Below are 21,792 nucleotides of genomic sequence, written 5' to 3'. Positions count from 1 at the left end.
TCATGGAAAGGTGCTTCTCATTTGGCCCCAAGCTGCTGCAGCGAGAGAAGGGTGGGGTTGTCTGCTTTCCCATGCATACTGAACCCCTCCATCCTCAGCCCTACTCCAGAGCAACGATTTAAATGAAGAAAAACAAAAATTAATTGAGTTAAGGACCCAAGCAACACTGGATAAATCTTCTAGCGTGTTATAAATGTTAATAACAGTCTTTGAAAAATATCCAGAAAAAGTTATAAAATGTTCTCTACATTTTCATTTTCCCTTTACTCATGACTAAGCTTTAAGTATGCTTTCTTCCTGAAGACCAAGAACTAGGGCTGTCAAACAATTAAAAATTTGATCAATCGTGATTAATCACGTGCAACTTCCCTTTTAAATGCTGCATCAGCGTTTCAATGGAGCAGTGCTGCATGGAGTCCGGGATCAGCTGGAGTTTCCAGCTGACCCCTGGCTCCATGCAGCACTGCCCCTTGGAAGCGCCAGGGCAGCATTTCAAAAGGGCATCACAAGGCAGAGCCCAGGGTCAGCTGGAGACTCCAGCTGACCCCAGGCTCCATGCAGCGCTGCCCCATTAAGGCACCAGAGCAGCACTTCGAAGGGGCAGCACAAGTGGAGCTGGGAGATCAGTGGACTCCGGCACTTCAAAGGGGCTTTGCAACAGCAGAGCCAGGGATCAGCTAGGCACTCCAGATGATCCCCAGCTCCTAATGTGCTGCCCCTTTGAAGTGCCAGAGCCGCACATTAGGGGCTGGGGATCAGCTGGAGTGCCTAGCTGATCCCTGGCTCCACTGTTGCAAAGCCCCTTTGAAGTGCCAGAGCGGCACTTCAAAGGGGCAGCACAGCATTAATGCCTGCGATTAACACATTAATCCTGTCCTGCGTTAATCACAGGCGATAATGCAGGTCAATTGAAAGCCCTACCAAGAACATTTAAGTGGAAGGGAAATAAGGAGTAAGCCTTTTTAAAAAAATAGTAAGGAAGTTGCTGCAATTCCCACAACAAATATTTTCCTACTGAAACTGCAAGAAGGCCATGATGGGGTCTTCCACACTACCACTCAGAAGACCTGCATCTAATTCCCAATCCATTTATATTATGATTTGGGATTGGAGAGACTATCACTGCCTACTGTGGTGAACTGAAATGGTGTCAGTTGAACCAATGGTGCAACATGTGTATGCTAGCTACGCAATTCTGCTTCATGTTCATACCCAACCTGTACTATACAGTTGCATAGCATTCTAGGTTTTAATCCTAGAATTCCTGATAGAGCTCCCTATTACTGTTGTTTCAGGGAGATTTTGGAAGGTGTTTGAGAAGCTAAGAAGTTATGGGAAAGAATAAATTATCAGGCCCTGAACACTCAATTCTTAATCCTGTTCAGCAACAAAGAAATGTCAGAACTTCTGAAATGCAACTGTAAGATGGCAGAGTGTGGGCTTCATCTCTGTGCAAGAAGCAAGGCCTATAGATGATGGATTTATTGTTTTAATTCTTTTCTCTCCACAAAGACACTGTCTGTGTACCATGCCTGAAAATAATGATTCCTGTGTGGAGTGGTGCTTTTAGTTTTGCATCATAATTATAGGCAAGCGGGACAGAACTGTTCTCACCACCTAGTATGCACATCTTAGGGATGATAAAAGTTAACTGTTATAACTTGGAGCCTACCACCTAGCCCTGCCTCAGCCATGAGGTTCTACCACAGCACTAAAGAGGCACTCCCATTCCAAGGGTCCCCAAGGTTGTTACTGGTTAATTCTTTAACATCCCTAAAGCAAGTATGACTGTCTAACTTCATACTACAACTCTTTACGCTACTGAAATTAAGACGACACCCAAAGCTATTTGAATAGGATCATGGGAGCAGTCATCAGCTATCACCACAGTGGGGGGGAGGGGGAATCTACAGAAAATTTAAAGCAACTTCTGCATAAAATGGCTTCTGGTGCTCTTTAGGGAGGGTGGGGTTGAAGCTTTCCCCCACTTCCCAATTCGTACAGGTTGTGAGCAGTCATCTCTGTAGTTAGCAAGTGCCAATACTGCACAACCAGGACAAGAACAGAAAAGAGTGACTGTCTTATCTCAACTAGAAACTATGGACAGTTATGGTTAAGTTTGGCACCACATTGAGGTTATCAAGTCATCATGGGAATATATGACCAATGGTACACTTGATAAATAGAGATATGAACAATTAGCTAATTCTATTCCAGAGCAGATGGTGGAATTCAAGTGCTCATTCTGCATCAGTCCAGGAACATATCAGCCTTAATGACAGTGAAAGTGATCAACATAACAGGTTCTCTCTCTACTAATTACAAACAGGGACCAAGCAAACTGCATGATGTGACTTTTCAACAGGGACTATTCCCAAATATTTATCTCGATTCATCTTCCCCCACTTACTTTGAATTACCATGTATGCCAATTTAAGCAGCCATTACAAAAATGACTGCCTGGTCAATCAAACTGCACAAACGCATGACAGTGGTCTCTGCCTTTGCGAAAAAAATATAAAGGATGGACATCTATCAATCTCAATAACAGTTCAGCTAACTAAAATTCTGCTTGCTACATCTTCTGTAATAGTCAAAAAATGAAGGGTTGAGTATGTAGTAAACAAGATTGAGGCAATAAAACAATCTATGCATAGCCACACAGAAAAGCTGTTGATCCTGGTGCTGTTAGTTATATAGGTATCACCTGCAGTCTGTATATCATAGGCACGTGCCTAATTTGCTCTGCCTAAAGGTATATTTAAACCCCACCTAAGGAGCCCAGTGATATATTTTGAACATCTGCACACACTTCTAGGAGCAGTATTTATTTTGGCATTACAAGTGGGCAGAAGTGGAGCTTGTTTTTTTGAAGAGTTAAGAAGAAACCACTACTTCTCTCCTCTCCCATTCCACAGTTTAAACTGGAACAGTATTACTTCTTGGATTGCCTCCTGCACTACAGCTTGCTCACTATCATTCCTTGGGTATTATTCCCGTCTTTTACATAGAATCCAAATGAAGTATTTTAGTAATCTAAGACAACTTTTGCTCTTTATACTGTAAACATTAGCTCATTATGCCATTGCAGCTGGCCTGTGACCTCCATTGCTTTTAATAAAGAAATTGTGTACTTTTAACATCTGACATGCTATTAATTAACGCTACCTCAGATCATGCATGCACCAGCCCCCATCTATCCCCTATGCTGCTGCCTCTGATACAGTGCAGATGGGGCTCCCTGCATATACCAGTTCCCACCAGCCCCCCAGTGCCATGACAGAGGCAGCAGAGTGAAGGGGAAGAGGGGTTTGTGTGTTACCATGCATGTTAACTTATGAGCCTAGGCTCATCAACTTTAAGGGATAGAAGAGTTTGTTTATTTAAAATATATAGGATGAGATTCTGGAGAACAAGATGATAACCTCAAACAAAAAAAGTGCCTGGTAACCACCAAGTTGACTATCGAATAAGCATTTGCTCACCAGATATTAATGGCGACTAGTCAATTCCCCCTCCCCTCTTGCTGCTTCTATGAAAGAGTGGGAGCAAAGGCGGGGGAGGGGTATTTGAAAGCAGCACTGCCACTTTGAAATCCCAAGGCAGCAGCTGCACAGCTAATCCTGGAATCAGGTGTGTAAAACACTGTCTCTGTGGAGATTCAAAGGGGCAGCCCTGGAGCCCGGGATCAGATAGAGAGGCCCCAGCTGACCCCGGGTTCCAGGGAAATGCCATGTGGAACCCAGGATCAGCTGGGGACTCCCCAGCTGCTCCCAAGTCCTGGGAAATTGCCACAGGGAGCCTCGGGTCAGCTGGGAAGTTCCCAGGTGACCTCGGGCTCCCTTCCTGCCCCTTTGAATCACGCAGAGGTGGTGTTTTAAAAGGACAGCAAGCTGCACAGCTGATCCCAGGATCCCAGCTGTGCAGCAGGCTGCACCTTTAAAACGTCACCTCTGTGCGATTCAAAGGGGCAGCTGCCATTGAGCCCGAGGTCAGCTGATCCCAAGTTCGTAGGGAGCCTGGACTCAACTGACTCAACTGAGGAGTCCCCAGCTGAGCCCGAGCTCTCCTGCCGCCCCTTTGAATCACGCAGAGGTAGCAGTTTCAAAGGGGCAGCGACCACACAGCTGATGATCTGTGCAGCCACTGGCCCTTTGAAACTCCACGCGATTCAAAGGGGGCAGGGGAGCCCATAGCTTGTGAGTCCCACGCTGACCCCGGCTTCAATGGCTGGGGACTCTTGTGCATTTCAAAGCAGGCATCTGCATGCAGCCAGAAGTCAGAGGGATTTTCCGCTGGTCCCGAGCTGTAAGCGGAGTTCCGCATTCGTCCTTCCGCATTCCTCCATTCCATATTTCAAAGGAGGAACGTGGAAGCGCCTATCGCCTAGTTGATGGAAATTCCATTGACTAGTCAATTAAATTGCATTTTAACATCCTTAATTCAAGCCTAAACCCTTCTCTCAAAAGTGAGGCTTTTTGTTTTTCGTTAAACCTACATCTGTGCTCTTGTATATCTGTGCAAGTTGAGGAACAGATTTTCCTTGCTCTTCCTTTTCCTGGACCTGTGATTTATGAGCTTTTCCTCTGATAAAGATTCAGTCTATTTGCCTGGCACCTAAAACATCCATTCTACTGAGGCAGTTACTTAAGTGAAAAATGAGAAATGAAAGATAAAGGATAGATGGGCTAATGCTATGTTAATACACCAACAAATATAATAAAAGTAACAATTATAGTTCTATTCTAAATTCCAGTGTTTTCTTGTAAGACATTTTCTTCTTGGATCAGAGATCATAAAGACTCATTGAAAGTGAAAAACCCTTTAAGAATAAACATGATTAGCTATGGTCATCTAGTGCAATAATAATAAAAACAAGGCTTGCCTATAACAGGTTACTACTTACTGCAGACATATAGGGCCTTCAAATATCTTAGTAGCGCCCTCCATCCAAGGAAAAACCGATGCGCCTGCAGTGAGTTATTTGCATGGACAACAAAGGACCAGCTGCAGAAATGAAAAAATTGTCCGCGCTTCTGTGGGGATAGAGGAAGATATGTCTTTTCTCCAAACCTGATTGTGAGGGTGAAGGCCTTGTTTTGAGAGTTTTTCCCCAGATACAAATCTCTAGGTTGGGGAAAATAGAGGACTAAGATTAACTTACATCTATGCTAGATTTAGAGAAAATGTACAAGATAACACAGAATATATAGTATTTTATCTAGACCCATGACCTGTGTTACTAGTGCACCATTTGAATTCAGTCAGATGCTCTGCATGCTGAGCAAGACTGCCCTGGCTAGGAACAGCAGCCAATGCAGACAAAAGGGAAGGAGGTTTCAAGGGGCAGAAATACCACAGGGAGTAAAGAGAAAACCAAATCAACTGGGCTACAAGGGTCCTGGCAGCTCAGTGGAGAAACATGGGGAAGAAACACAACTAGGGGAACCAGCAGATATGAGGACAGATTTGTCAAACTGACACTATTAAAAAAAACACAACAAACCCTTGCAGGCTAATAACATTCATAAGAATCTAAGGAAAAAAATTAAAACCTACAGAATCAATAAATGTTTACAATTAAAGAAACTACATGTCTGCTACAGAGGATACCAGGTCTCCAAATTCCTTTATTTGCTAACTGCCTCAACCATGGTCTCTACATCCTGGGATTTCAGGATATTTAGCATCTCCTGGTCTGTCACCTCTTCTCACTCATCTTCCTAGTTCAGAGTAGATGGATTTTTTCCACATTCTCCCTGTCTCTCATCAACTCATTGCAAAGAACCGGAGTGACATCCAGAAGTCCATTGGGCTTGATAGCATCCTGAAAATTCAGCCCAATTTGGCATTATAAAGATAGTATTTCCTCTCCGATAGACTTTTTATTATGGGCCTTATTTTAGAGACTGGAGATCTTCCTGCAGCACTGCTTGTTGCTCCAAGTGATATATATGCCCAGTCAGCAGTTTGGACTCAGTCAAAGGGTACGTCTAGACTACATGCCTCTGTCACCAGAGGCATGTAGATTAGGCTACCAGACATAGGAAAATGAAGCGGCGATTTAAATAATCGCCGCTTCATTTAAATTTATATGGCTGCCGCGCTGAGCCAACAAACAGCTGATCAGCTGTTTGTCAACTCAGCGCGATAGTCTGGACGCGCAGGTGGCGACATCAAAGGTATTTGTCGACCACCCAGGTATGCCTCCTGTGATGAGGTTTACCTGGGTGGTCGACAAATACCTTTGATGTCGCCACCCGCGCGTCCAGACTATCGCGCTGAGCCGACAAACAGCTGATTAGCTGTTTGTCGGCTCAGCGCGGCGGCCATGTAAATTTAAATGAAACGGCGATTATTTAAATCGCCGCTTCATTTTACTATGTCTGGTAGCCTAATCTACATGCCTCTGGTGACAAAGGCATGTAGTCTAGACGTACCCATACACTGAAGTATTGTGTCTGATAAAATGCAAGTGGCACTGGGTCTAGTCCCATTGTGCTAGGCACTATAAAAAACCAAGACAGTCTCTGCTTCAAATATTTTATAATCTAAGTATATGACTATGTGCCTGCACATCTGCTTCAGCCCAACTGGCATGATACTCATAGAAATGCCACCTTCAAAATAAATAATTAATTTTCTGTCTGAAAATGGCACTCAGCAAGCTCAACTGTGCACACAGTACTATTTGTACAGTTAAATGGCTTTCACTCAACTTGACTCATGTACAGTGAAATGCAGGATGTAGATCAGATAGCCCTATCTTTAGAATAACTAGTGTACTATGAGATGGCAAAAGGAATTTTTTTCTGCTAGGGCTACGGTGTACATCTGTGGGCATGTGGTATTACCAGTAATGCAAAAGTTAGAATAAGCTATCTGCTGCTAGTCTCTCATGCAGGCAATGCTTATGAGTATATTATGGTGTGAAATGGAGTGCTTTCATAGTGGATAACACCATCTCTAGCTGATAAAAGACTGTTCTCTTCAGGTTCTGAATGACTCGTAATCAGTCTTCCTCAGCCAGGAAGATGGTAGATATCACCATGGGGACTTGAGAGAAAGTTCAGAGTTGAGAGAGGAAAGAAGTTGGAGGATACCAAGGACTATAAAAGTTAACAAGGACTCTCCTACTGGAGAGAGACAGAGAGAGAAGGAAGCCTTGTTGGTGATGGTATATTAATCAAGATACTTATGGAAATCTGATATGGTGTTCTACACCTTACACTCTGTTCACAGATCTGAAATTATACTGATGAAGGGCTGACCTCACACCACTGTTATCTATATAATGCTGATTTTGGAGACTGCCATTTCTCATCACTTTTCAGTTCTAGAAAACTAGCAAGATTACAGAGCATAAACTTTGAATCTCAATAGGTGCTTTGTCTCAATACTCTTTTAATCATAGGCAAAATGAATGAACAAATATGCCTTCATGCAATTTTAGGGAACGAGTAGAAATTTAACAAATTAAAAAAAATACGGTACATCACTAACATTTCTCTTTAGAAAATTTCTTTTCTTGAACATATTTAAATTATTTTCTTCACTTTTTCAATGAGGAACGTTAAACTAGGGATGTAAAATCCTGTTTAATTAGTTAAATGAGGGTAGACGGGGGGGGGGGGGGGGCAGAGGGGAGGGGAAGGAGAGGGGGAGATGCTCCAGGCCAACTGTTTCCAGCCCTGCACTGGGCTGCCAGCTCCCAGTCTGCATGAGACAGGAGTAAGCAGCCTTGTACAGGGCCAGAAGTGACAACCCAGGGATGGGTACCGGTTAAGGGTAATGCTTACCAGGTAACCAGTTACCCGTTCACAACCCGACTTAAAAAAAAAAAAAAAAAAGTAAGGGAAGGCTGCTTATTGGTACATATATTTCTACATGGTAAGCCTTGTTTTCAGGCACAATAAAATGAGAAGTCAATGCAAATGGATAGCTATTTTCACTCTGTGCAGTATTATGAAGATTCAACAATAATCAAATCAATAGCGCTTTTGGAAAGAAATCAATACAATTTTTTCCCTCCTTGTAACTAAGTAATAACACAAACAATGTTGAATTTTCTTAATGCACCAGGAACCACTAGCATGCTTTGAATCTATTTCTAAACAACCAGGTAGACTTTTTATTCAAAGGTTTAATATCTAGTCCTACAAACATGAATAAAACTTCATATTAATATTCTATATTTATGGTTTACTTCAGCCTCGGAAGAAAAAAGCAGGACTCTCAAAAGTGATGACTGTTCAGCTTCAGTTTTCAGAGCTGTATAACTCAGCTAAAAGGTTTATAAAAATGGATGCAAAAACTGAGCTTAGCTTGTAAAAAAAAGACAAACTGATAATGAATGATATGGGATAGAAAAATTAGTTTACGAAATATAAAATAATATAATCTGCAAAGCCCACAGATACCCACAGGCAGCCACAGCTGCGGATGTAGATATCTGTGGCTAATTTTTCCCGATATAAATATGGATACGAATATAAATTTTGTAATTAGAACCCTGCAAATTTACAGATACCTGCTTTTATTTATATCTATTAGCATCTGCATCTGTGATGTCAAAGTGGATGTTTGTGCCTCCTTTTGGCAGATACAAATTTTACCTATGAGTGTTTTGTAAGCAAAGTAGTAATATATAAATACTGACAATATCCCTTTAAAATTAGGCGCAGTGAGTAATTGATAAATAACTGGGATGGGAAACTAGGATAGCTTTAATTTTTAAAACAAAAAATTATATATCAGGTGCTTTAAATGGGAAGTGCAGGAAAGAATATTGTTAAATACTATTTTACCATATACATCTCATTTAAAAGAACCACTTTACTGTCTAATGGGATTCTTTCAAATCTGGAAATCACCATCACCTTGTCTTCTAATTAACAAATTTCAGCCTTCCTTTATTGTTTGAACTCTAGCCTTAATGTCAGCTCATATCAGGAAACAGCATGAATTAACAGCATGTAATCGGATAAAATGTTAACGTTACACGACTATTCGATAGTCCCTGAAGGTGGGACCGGCAGCCAGTGTGCTCCGGCACCGCTCCTGGGGAGCCCACTGCCACCCTATGCTTCTACCTACCAGTTTTTAAACTGGCTCCCTGCGCAAACCATCTCCCACCTGCTGCCTCTGATGGCAAGGCAGTAACGTGCGGTCCAAGCTCCCTGTGGACAGAGGCTGCTCCGCAGTGCCAGCCACTGTCCACAGGGAGGTTGGACCCCCCCCCCAGACAGGGGCTGCCACAGCGAAGCAGACTCTGCCCACTGCTTCATGGCAGCTTTCCCTGCCTTTCTCCCCACCACACTGCTGCCTCTGACAGATGTTGCAGCATGGGGGGGCAAGTGCAAGGCACCATGTGGCTTTAAGATGGCTCCCCCCAGCACTGGCTCCTGCATTCCCCCCCTGTACAGAGGTAGTGGGGGGAAGTGGGGAGGCAGGCTGGTCTGCAGAACCAGGACACTTGGGGAGCCTGCTTGAAAGGCCTACCCCCCACATACTCTCAAAGGCAGTGGGGGGGGGGGGGGGGCCGGGAGCAGATCTGATGCTTGCTGATACAGAGGCAGCAAGGAGGTAGAGGATAGTGCGTGTAGTCTATAAGATTAACTGATAAGCGCAGGTTTATTGGTTAATCGTGCAGTCAGCTACACATTGACATCACTAGCACACGAACACACCACAAAGGTGGGTTCTAAGTTGTTTTTTTTAAATTTAGTAATGGTATGAAGACAATATATTTTTTAAATCTAACCGTGTAAATTTGAAGTAGATATGGCATGGCTTAAACCTTTTGAGCATGCCCCTTTAAGAATTGTAAGTATTCTATGAAGATTTGAAAGAGTAAGTTTGGCTCTGACTTTACCTCCACACAGTCAAAGTTTTCATTAACTTTAGATGTGTATTCAATGCGGAAAAGTGTTGACAGGTTACCAGCATTGTAGTACAAAAGGATCTTCAGACCCTTGAAACCAAAGGCAACTTCACTGGGGGAGGAAAAAAAAATGCAATCAGAAACTCTAGTCTCTACTAAACAATCATCACAAACGAATCTAGAATAAAGCTTTGAAATTCATGTCTATTTTCCAACTGTACCAACCTACTTTTGAAGGAAAAAAGAAACAGAACAGTCAGATACTACACTAGAATATATACACTGAAGATAATTTCTTATGCCATTCAAATTCCTTCATCTGTCAATATTAAACTAATATTTGTGACTATTTATCTAACAATGTTTCTCAACCACTGGTACGAGTAACCTTACGGGTACTTGAGAGAAGCCTGGGGGATACGTCAACAACTGAAATTTGGAGAAAACTGAATTTTTGTTTTAGGTTTTACAGCGCTTTATTATTTTTGTACTTTTTACACCCAAACAATTAAGTTATTTAAACAAATGTGTTGCAATGGTAGAAAAAAAAATTATGTGTGCCTGAAAACTGTAGATTCATTTTTCTTTGTTTTTGAAAAAGAGGTACTTTATAAAAAAAAAAAGGCTGAGAAACACTGATCTAACTCATAAAATGTCTTAGACATGTTACATCTTGACCTAAAAAAACAATACATACACACATTATACAACTTCTATTTCAAAGGCCAAGAAGTCAGCAGACATGATAACTATGCATTTCATTCATTTTTGTTACAAGATATTTTTAAATCACTTGTAATTTTACCTTTTATCATAGACATATAGTGAAGCAGATTGCATTTACTAGGATCCTTATTTAAGGATGTGGATTTTATATTAAGGTACACTGCTGCAAATGACACAGAATGAAGTCATTAGAGGAGGTTTTGGAATTAATTGATAAACTTAACAGTAACAAGTCACTGGGACCAGATGGCATTCACCCAAGAGTTCTGAAAGAACTCAATATGAAATTGAGGAACTATTAACTATGGTTTGTAACCTATCCTTTAAATCAGCTTCTGTACCCAATGACTGTAAGATAGCTAATGTAATGCCAATATTTAAATAGGGCTTGAGAGGCAATACCGGCAATTACAGACCGGTAAGTCTAATGTCAGTACCGGGCAAATTACTATTGTACACAGCAGTGTACAATAGTAAAGAATAAAATTGTCAGACACATAGAAGAACATAAATTGTTGAGCAAAAGTCAACATAGTTTCTGTAAAGGGTAATCATGTTTTACTAATCTATTAGAGTTCTTTGAAGAGGTCAACAAACATGTGGACAAGGGTGATCCAGTAGACATTGTGTACTTAGATTCCAGAAAGCCTTTGACAAGGTCCCTCACCAAAGGCTCTTATATAAGTTAAGTTGTCATGGGATAAGAGGGAAGATCCTTTCATGGCCTGAGAACTGGTTAAAAGACAGGAAACAAAGGGTAGAAATAAATGGTACATTTTCAGAATGGAGAGGGGTAACTAGTGGTGTTCCCCAAGGGTCAGTCCTAGGACCAATCCTATTCAGCATATTCATAAATGATCTGGAGAAAGGGTAAACAGTGAGGTGGCAAAGTTTGCAGATGATACTAAACAGCTCAAGGTAGCTAAAGCAGACTGTGAAGAACTTCAAAAAGATCTCACCAAACTAAGAGACTGGGCAACAAAATGGCAAATGAAATTGAATGTGGATAAATGTAAAGTAATGCACATTGGAAAAAATAACCCTAAGTATACATATAATATGATGGGGGCTAATTTAGCTACAACTAATCAGGAAAGAGATCTTGGAGTCATCATGGATAGTTCTCTGAAGACATCCACACAGTGTGCAGTGGCAGTCAAAAAAGCAAATAGGATGTTAGGAATCATTTAAAAAGTGATAGAGAATAAGACAGAGAATATCTTATTGCCCTTATATAAATCCATGGTATGCCCACATCTGGAATACTGCGTACAGATGTGGTCTCATCTCAAAAAAGATATACTGGAATTAGAAAAGGTTAAGAGAAGGGCAACTAAAATGATTAGGGGTTTGGAATGGGTCCCATATGAGGAGAGATTAAAGAGACTGGGACTTTTCAGCTTGGAAAAGAGGAGCCTAAGGGGGGATATGATAGAGGTATATAAAATCATGAGTGGTGTGGAAAAAGTGAATAAGGAAAGGTTATTTATTTGTTCCCATAATATAAGAAGGGGCCACCAAATGAAACTAATGGGCAGCAGGTTTAAAACAAATAAAAGGAAGTTCTTCTTCACACGGCGCATAGTGAATCTGTGGAACTCCTTGCCTGAGGAGGTTGTGAAGGCTAGGACTATAACAGGGTTTAAAAGACAACTAGATAAATTCGTAGAGGTTAAGTCCATAAATGGCTATTAGCCAGTATGGGTAGGGAGTGGTGCCCCTAGCCTCTGTCCAAGGGTGGAGATGGATGGCAGGAAAGAGATCGCTTGATCATTACCTGTTCAATTCACTCCCTCTAGGGCACCTGGCACTGTCCACTGTCGGCACACAGGGTACTGGGCTGGATGGACCTTTGGTCTGATCCAGTATGGCTGTTCTTATATTTAAATACAAAAATTGTATATCAACCTCAAGTAGGTTCTCTTTTGATTGATGGTTCTAATGAAACAGATTTAGATCAGAATGATAAGTAAATCCAATAATGTCTAATATTGAAATGCAGAAATGGGAGTTATGTGAAATGGGGGGAGGGATGTTTGAACCTTCTATCTGTTCAAGGAAAAGACTATATCCAGAAAATCATTGGTACAAGATATGAGAATCTGTATTCATGCATAGAGAATTACAACTTCATTTCTGGAAAAAAAGTTCTGCTTCTAGTGGCCATAAGTGTTACGAGGCTACTTACACAATTTTTATTATCCATGTTCATTTAGGAAAAAGTGACATTTCATTCAGATTTTCCTCAAAGGCAACAGGCCTTCAAAACTGATAGTATTCGTTTCAGAAACGTGCCAGGGAATTACTTCAAATGGACAGATCTGAAAGTTCTAACAGCACTGAGAAGTAAAATTGTTAGCAAACTGATATGGTTAGCAGTTGCAACGTTGCTAACTTGATTATGGTTGATTGAAGGAGACCATCTCAAAATCAAATCTTTTCAATTAATCTCAGAAATCAGAAGAGAAAAATGCTTGCCACCATCTGGTACACTACCATGTCAATAACATATTATTGCACACAGTATATTTTTATTAATAATGGACAGACTAGTAATCATTATTGTATTAAAATAATGGGTGAAATCCTGGCCCATGTCAAACAGCAAAACTCCTGTTGACTTTTTGAGGGCTAAAATTTCACTTTAAATGCAGCAGCTTTTTTATTTTTAAATCAAAATATATAGACACATTAGGACACAGATTATGGTTTCTATATTTTGTGTAGGTATGAGGTTGCAGATAGTAGATTCCACTATTTAACCTAGATATTTATGACCTCTTGTTAATTGCAACATTTGCCAGACACCAATCCCATCCCATTCACTTTAATGTTAATGGGATTTGGATATTGGTAATAGTATACCTATTATTAAAAACAGTATTTTTGGAAGAAAGGTCCAAGTTACAGGCAGATTTGGAAGACTGAAGCCAGAGAAGGAAGTGCTGGGATATGCCTTCCTTGTTTGCAGCCCTGCTAACCTGACTGAAGTCAGTACTCAGCCTCTCTGTTTCCTTCTGCTGCAGCAAGTTTGCAAAATCTGCCTTCACACAGGGACTACAGAGGAGGTAAGGAAAGGTTATAGACAGGGTAGTAGCAGGGAAGGGTGGCTAAAGCCCAGACACCTGAGTTGCACAGTACCCCTCCCCATGCTCTTTGGGCTGCACCCTGCTTGGGGACTGCACTCAAGGAAGAAAGCATTAATACTTTGAGTCCTGGAATGCAGGGAAAAGTACTTGTGCAGCTCTGTAGGTCCCAAGAAACCACTCTCCCCACAGAGAACAACCCCACACCTAACAGGCAGGTTTTGAAGGATTGCAGCCAGAGAAGCCACATCCCAGGGCTTTCTTCCCAGCTTGTAACCTCACAAACTTGCCTTCTGATTATTAGTAACTGACAGATAATGGGAACATTTTCCTGGTAAGCCACAGCAATAGCTAATAAGCTGATTCTCCTGAATTTTAATAGACCATTTGATAAAAGGACAGGTATGTGGATTTAAACTAAAACCTAATGTGTACAGATAAGGGTTTTTTTTTTTTAAAGTATTTAAGAAACTAAAATGAAGTTACTCAGACTACTACTAGCTAGCTATATTAGTTTGGCACACATTACTGTGAAAGTCACCTAATAGGATTTGGAACTGTTTCATGAACAAAGTTCCCTTTGAAGTAAATAGCGATTTTTATTGCAGAATCAGAACCAGCATTCTTCAACAATCTGACAAATATCTATAAAAACGTGACTAGAGTCCCAAATTGTCAGGTAACTATTGAAGTACCTTTCTTATCACAGGTTTATTAAGACTAAGGATGTAAAAAGTCATTTAAAAAGGTAAGTGGGTAATAGCTAAAAATCATAGCAGTTACACGTGCTGGGGCTCTGCAGTATAAAGCTTTGTTCCTGGCCCCACTCCTGGGGAGCCACAGAGTGTAACCTGCAGCAGGGAGGCGTGGGCTAGCCTGCCACAGACAGGGGTTGCTCTGGCCAAACATAGTAGCCTCTGCCTGAAGTGTGCCCCACGGGGGCTTAAGCAGCCCCCAACCCAAGACAAGCAGGAAACTGCTCCAGCCATTAGTGGTTAACCAGAACCAGTAAGCCTCATGCCTAATTAAGACATTTAAAATCATACAAGAAAATACTTAATAAGTGATTTAAAAATAGGAAATGTATTTTTTTTTAAACTAGAATGACTTTTCCCTTCCCTATTAATTTCTCCTAGTATTTCATTGGATAACTTACTCATCCCCAAACACTTGATGGCTATACTCTGGATTGAAAGTTGTGCTGTCATCTTCTAGATCTTCAGGAAAACGCACTGAAAAGGAAATGGGCATAATTTTACTGTAAGCAACAAGAATTTGTGATCTGTCAACACAGACTTTTTAAAAATTTAGTTAAAATACTGGGGATGCCATACCAGCTTAACATTCATTTTCTCATTCTAGTCGAAATTATTTTCGACCTAGTGCACACACAAAAAAAAAATCTAACTGAAATGAGAATGATTACTACTTGTGCTTCTGATCATAACTTAAAAGTATCTACAGGCAAGCTATAATACTTAAAATGGGAAAGGATAAGTTAGCTTACATAACCATTTGTTTATAGTAAGTATATTTTCATAAGGACTCTATTCAAAAGATTTTTTTAATCTACTGGTAGTACTAAAATGCCAGTATAGCATTAGCAAGGTTTACAAATAAATAACTAGGAGGCCTGCTATTCACTGATTTCTTGCCTCCCCTCCCCACTAATAGAAAAACAAAGGCAATAAAAATAAAGACCATTGCATTAAAATACAAACAATGCACATTTTGTATCAGCTGTAGTTTAATTATAATCTATGCTTCATATTGTACATAAGAAATCTTTGTAATGTGAATCTTGACTACATCTGTTTTTACATTTTTATTAGATGCAGTACAATCGCTGTTATGCATAGATAAGTTTTGCAGTTTAACAAGATTCTATTGTACCAAAGTGTATCCAGACAAAATTATACCTCCGGGTTTTTACTGTACTTTCAGAACATTTGGTAAGCGACAGTTTCATTTTCATCAATTTACAGTGTTATGCATTCAAAACAAGTAATCTATTATTTAAATATTTATCACTTTATTCACTGTTCTGCTGTTTAAGGAACTGAGCTAATGAGAAGTGTGTGTATTTTATTTATGTATTCATGTACAGTATTTACATATTTATATATGTATTTTCTTATGTATTTTATCATAAAGATAGCATGTCACTATAGTCACTACATAAAGTTACAAACTGGAGCAATCCCACAGAAGCCAAATCCAAGCTACCAATATCTTTACACATATATTGTATGTAACGTTACTGCCCTCCTTCCTCCCCCGCCCACCCCGGTCAGTCTTCTCTGTACTTGTGAATAAGCAAAGCATATAGTCAGTTGTTGGTGAGTCTAATAATAATGGGGCAGTGAGTGGACAGATCCTGTTATGTGGGCTAATGCTTCTATCACTTCACCCAAAAATCTCAAATGTGTTACTTATATTTATTTTTCAGCTATATAAAAATATTCACCACAGATGCAGCTACACAAATGCAACAGCCTATTAAAGCATTTTTTATTCACATTGTGGAGTGATAGCAGTTACTCGATAGCTAAGTTGCAACAGTTTTTCTATTATACGTCTGCCTTAATATCAGTAGGCAAAGTCTAATGTTAAGGTAGAATTGCTTTTGAAAATTTGGAATGATTAGGATAATGGACTTCTGATTTTTAATGCCTCAAAAAAGTTTTTTTAGGAGATTTAGAAGTCAACGTATTTTGCATAATTTTTCAGAGCACAAAAGTCATTTTGACCAGTGCTTCTCAACCTTTTTTATAAAGTACCACTTAAAAAAAATAAAATAAAAAAAATGTATACGTACCGCCAGTACCTACAGTTTTCAGGCACACACAATTTTTGTCTACCATTGCAACACATTTGTTTAAACAACTTAATCATAGCTGGGCAGGTGATGAAATTTTGGGGTATAAAAAGTACAAAAATAATAAAAAGCTGTAAAACTTAAAACAAAAATTCAGTTCTCCGAATTTCAGTTGTGTTGACATACCCCTCAGACTTCTCTCAAGTACCCCTAAGGGTACTCGTACCACTGGTTGAGAAACACTGATCTACACTCCTCCAAAAAAGATACAGTGGACCACGATCAATATTTACTTTTATTAAGTGAAATATGAATTATTTTATTTTAGAAATATGCTGTAAATTGCCTGCTCTTGCTATCTTAGTGTCATTTCTTGGGAGCAAGCAAAATCCCAAATCATACTTGAAAACATTTTTGTAGCCCTTTCCCCTGCAGAGATAGACCTTCAGATGTAATTTGATTTCAGGGACAAACTGAATGGGGGGTTGGAGGGGAGAAAATTACCAGCCAATGCTGACTAGCACTCTAGACTACGGAGATAATCTCAGACATGGGAAATGGTAACATGGGTCCCTGACTTGCGCCATAACAGCAAGTGGTCCTTTCCAAACATATCCCATCACTTTACTGCTCCCCGTTTTAGACATTCAACAATATCTTTCATGATAAAACAGGTAACAGAGCATCATGTGAAAAGGTAGCAACTGCAGAAATCATTGTAAAAATAAGTTTACATCCACAATGTGTTAAAATATATACTTGTACAGTAAATCATCATAAAAATGCAACTGATGGGAAAAAGTTAGTTCTCACCACCCACTCAACTGAGAATTCATGTGACTTGCAGGGAAGTTCTTATCCTACATTTCTGAAAACGATACAAGTATCTACTACACCAACATTTTAAAAAAGTCAGTTAAAATGAAGTTGTGTAAAATGTGTAGTGGCCAACATATGCATTACAGTGGCAGTTTTCTACTCCCTTAATTAAGGAGTAGCAGTTCAAGATACATTAATCAAATATACAATTTATAGAATTATAAAGAATATACCTGTATAAGTCAGAGTATAAATTACAAAGAATATACATGTATAATGTACAGCCGTGTTAGTCTGTAATTTTAAAAATAATGAGTCCTGTGGCACCATAGACACTAACAAAAATATATAGAATCATGTATAGTGTTCACAAATGTGTATAATGTTGCAGAGTTAAGCTTGCTTTTGGAATTTTTATTGTTGCATTTACTGCCTGCAGTCAAATATTTAACTTCAGGGGCTTGTCTAAACTTAGATTCCTCTTTCAAAAGAGGGATGTAATTAGACAGATCGAAATTGCAAATGAAGCCGGGATTTGAATTTCCTGCACTTCATTTGCGTAATGGCGGCCACACATTCTTTTGAAAACGGGGATTTCAAAAGTGAAACCGCTGTCTAGACACGGTTCTTTCAGGGAAAAAAAAAAACAAAAAAACTTTTTTCGAAAGATCCTGTACGTCTGAGGATCTTGTATTCAGGAGTACAGGATTTTTCGAAAAAAGGGTTTTTCCCCCCAAAAGAACCGCATCTAGACAGCAGTTTCACTTTCAAAATCCCCATTTTCAAAAGAACGCGCAGCTGCCATTATGCAAATGAAGCACGGGAAATTCAAATCCCGGCTTCATTTGCAATTTCGATCTAATTTATATCCCTCTTTTGAAAGAGGGATGTAGTTTAGACATAGCCTAATAGATGCTTTAATCCGTCCTTCTACCTGTAAAATGAGAATGAAAAAACTAAGCTGTAAACAAATATATTTTCACTTAAGACTACAATGCAACTACACAATAATTAGGGTTGCCAGATACTTTCACAAAAAATGCCAAACATGTCGGGGAAAAAAATTGGTGGAGCAAAAACCAAAAAACTAACGGGGGACCAAAATTGTTGAGCAAAAAAAGGAGTCACTGCGCCTGTAAAACTCCACACTCCACCCGCCAGACGCGGCAGGGTAGGAATGTCCCATGTGGCCTTCCGTCTCAGAAAAACAGAAAATACTGGACATGTAAATTTTCCTGCAGATACTGGACTGTCTGGGCCAAAACCGGACACCTGGCAACCCTAACAATAATGAAGAAATGCAAATGAGGAGCTACTAGAGTCAGAGGGCAAAAGGGTGACCCTTGCTTCAATAATAGTAAAACTATGTGCAGGGACAGAAATGCAACCATTGCCAGACTCAGATAGCAGATATATGGAACTCATTTGAGGAAAGCTTATGGAGAGTTTTAATAAGATAAAGCACTTTTGAAACAGAGCATGAAATGACTGAGGAGCCATACACATGATGTATGTGTAGGAAAAACAAACTACATTTTCAAGGATGAAGGAGAAGCTGCAAAGAAATACAAGTTATAGATGTGGATGACCCTGAGGATCCTCTTTAGTGCCAAACTGGAAAAGTAGAACGAAACAGAAAAGGCAGGCTTGAGTATGGAGATATTAATTTTAGGGGAACTGCATTTGAGATTTTTTAATATATAAAAATGCATCTTTATTTCTCTTTCTTTTTGACATTTGCAGCAGAAAAAGAAAAGATTCAATCTCAAAACATAAACGTGAAAATGAAATCCCTGTAAAACATGACATTTTCGAGAAAGTATATGTAAATCAACATTTTAATTTGAGGAAAATGGTTTTACTAATTCAATATTTAAGGCTTTAAACTACTTCAGTTAGAATGACATTTTGATTTACAAGCTTTTAATTTAAGATTATACTATAAATTCAAAAGTGTAGAGTAAGTTAGGTTATTAAATGCACATCTTCCCCAAAAAGAGAATGACTGTTTCTTTATTGTTGAATCTTTCTATGATAGTATATAAGCATTCTCTTTTCTTGCCCAGTAACATGGACTATTACACAAACTCTTGGTCCTCATAGTAGTAATTGCCTATCCTGAAAGTCAAACTTGTTTGATACTAGCTCTCTTTCAGTATTCTGAAGATTGCTGCTCCTCCTCTTCCAAACTTAGGCCCCCTTTTAGCAGCTTTGAGCTATGCAATTTGTGCCATCACAAAGGAATAAGCACTGCCAGATGGAAAAATTTAAAGTTACAAAGAGATGGTTCATTGTTCTTCTACTGCAAAACTTTTGCTGACACCGATAGTTAAGTTAAACTATGTTACAGGCACATCTATCACAGTTCCAAATTCTGTTTTATATTTTAGATGTTCTCATGTTTGGTAAATTCACTATGATAATCCACAAAACTCAGGCACCCAGAATTGCAGATATTTTTATTAATTTCCCCTTCCTCAAAGGTGCTCATAAAAAACTCTTATACAATCCTGAAAGTCAGTGAAAATTAGACTATTTCTTTAGTATTTTTTTCAGACTACCACCAGGATTTCTCGCTATATTACTAAATAGCAAGAATGCAATATTCCTTTTCTGGAAAAAAGCAATTTAAAGAATTAATGCTTAAATGGATAATTGATACTGTGAAACTTGAAAAGATATTCAGTTGAATAATACTAATTTTTTCATTAAATCTACTGAGAGGTCAAAAGATACCCTCAAGAGAGCTGAATATTACAGAAAGACATGGAAAGAAATGAAGAACTAGAACGGTGGTTTTCAAACTGTGGGTTGGGACTCCAAAGCAGGCCTTGATGCCATTTTAATGGAGTTGCCAGAACCAACTAGTCTTGCTGGGGCCCAGAGCTAAAGTCCAAGCCTCACTGCATTAGACTGAAGCAGAAGCCCAAGGGATTCAGCCCTGGGTGTGAGGCTCAGGTTATAAGTTCCCTGCCTGCTGCTGAAGCCCACAACAGTGGGACTTGGGCGTGCTCAGGCTTCGGTCTCCCCACATTGGGGTCATGGAATAATTTTTGTTGGGGGGGGGGAGGGGGAAGTATCATAGTGCAACGATGTTTCAGAACCTCTGAAATAAAAAAGCAGAATTGCTTCCCCCTCCTCACCTCCTACGGCATATATTTAATACCACATAAAAATAAAGAAAGGAGCAATTTCAGCACATCATTAATTTTAATACTGTACTATAGGTCACTGAAGTGCTTAAACCATAAAGGGTCATTCATTCAATACACACTATGGGGACTCATTTTATTCAAGAGACCTTCCATGACCATTTCTGAACTCACACACTCGATTTCCAGAATCCAGAAAGTTACACAAAAGTAAACTACACTTATATCATAGAAGTGAACATTTGTAAACAAACTTTACATATCAAGCAAAGGTGCTAAAATCCTCAGTAACATACTGCTGTATCAAATGCTAAAGATGTGAAAACAAATTACCTAATTTCAGTTGAATTGCTTCGTTTGTATTACATTTGTACTCAGCCAACTTCTTCTCCATAGCACTGAGCCCTAGGGAGAAAAAATTATGCACATTATCATCATTAAATAAGGTTCTTATTTATTGCTTTATTTCTGTACATTTTAAACAAACACTTCAGTTTATCTTTCTACAGATGTGGGGTTTTTAAAAAAAAAAAAAAAAAAAAAAAAAAAAAAAAAACATACACACACACACAGGACCCTTCAGAAATATAACTAAATGTTATGTAAATCTACACTATAGAAAGTGCTGTTATACATATAAATATTCTGAGCAGAGTGGCAAGAACCACAGAGGTTACAGAAATACCCTACTTATTTTCTGAATAAGGGACTAGCATTTTTTTTTTTACAATATATAGTACTCTCAGTGGTACCAAACAAGTGGTCTAAAATATTCCTGTTTGTTTTACTGTAAAAAATGAGCTGACATTTTGTTTAAAAAAAAAAAAAAAAAAAAAAATACTGGCAAAGAATTTGTATTTTAAATTGCAATTACAGGCAGTCCCCGGTTTATGTACAAGATAGGGACTGTAGGTTTGTTCTTAAGTTGAATTTGTATGTAAGTTGGAACTGGTACATATTGTAGGGGAAACTCTAGCCAAACATTTCTCCAGAGCTCAGTTTTATTCTCCCACACCTCACTTCCCTCAGTCCTTTATTCTCAAGCTGAGGTGTCTGCTGAGAAAAGCTGCTCCGCGTCTCCCTGGTCTGCTGGGGGGGGGGGGGGGGGGCACTAGCTTCGCGTCTCTCTGGTCTACTGGGCGGAAGCAGCTAGTGTGGGGTTGCCTCACCCCGTTTGTAAGTAGGGATCCGATGTAAGTCGGATCCATGTAACCCGGGGACTGCCTGTAATAGTAAATATGCAGAGATTTATGGAGCATTGAACACTGATGTTAAAAATGATTCTCCTGACAAGAGTTGCATTGGTAG

At 39.4% G+C, this 21,792-nt stretch overlaps 1 protein-coding gene across 2 annotated transcripts in view; it reads right to left on the bottom strand.

The window, feature by feature from the left end:
* HAT1 (histone acetyltransferase 1) overlaps positions 1-21,792 on the bottom strand; it is a 64,066-nt gene that overhangs the window by 34,913 nt on the left and 7,361 nt on the right. For both annotated transcript variants that reach the window (XM_075933628.2, XM_006138972.5), the window contains exons 2-4: positions 20,818-20,889; positions 14,852-14,927; positions 9,875-9,995 (exon numbers count right to left, since the gene is read on the bottom strand). In XM_075933628.2, coding sequence (XP_075789743.1) covers positions 9,875-9,995; positions 14,852-14,927; positions 20,818-20,878 — 258 coding nt within the window. In that variant the 5' untranslated portion in view covers positions 20,879-20,889. The remainder of the gene's footprint in view (positions 1-9,874; positions 9,996-14,851; positions 14,928-20,817; positions 20,890-21,792) is intronic.

The sequence above is a fragment of the Pelodiscus sinensis genome, chromosome 7 (assembly GCF_052426305.1).
Source record: "Pelodiscus sinensis isolate ZL-2025 chromosome 7, ASM5242630v1, whole genome shotgun sequence".
Classification (NCBI taxonomy): domain Eukaryota; kingdom Metazoa; phylum Chordata; order Testudines; family Trionychidae; genus Pelodiscus; species Pelodiscus sinensis.
Note: the sequence above shows the minus strand (reverse complement) of the source record. Positions and strands in the feature narration are given on the sequence as shown.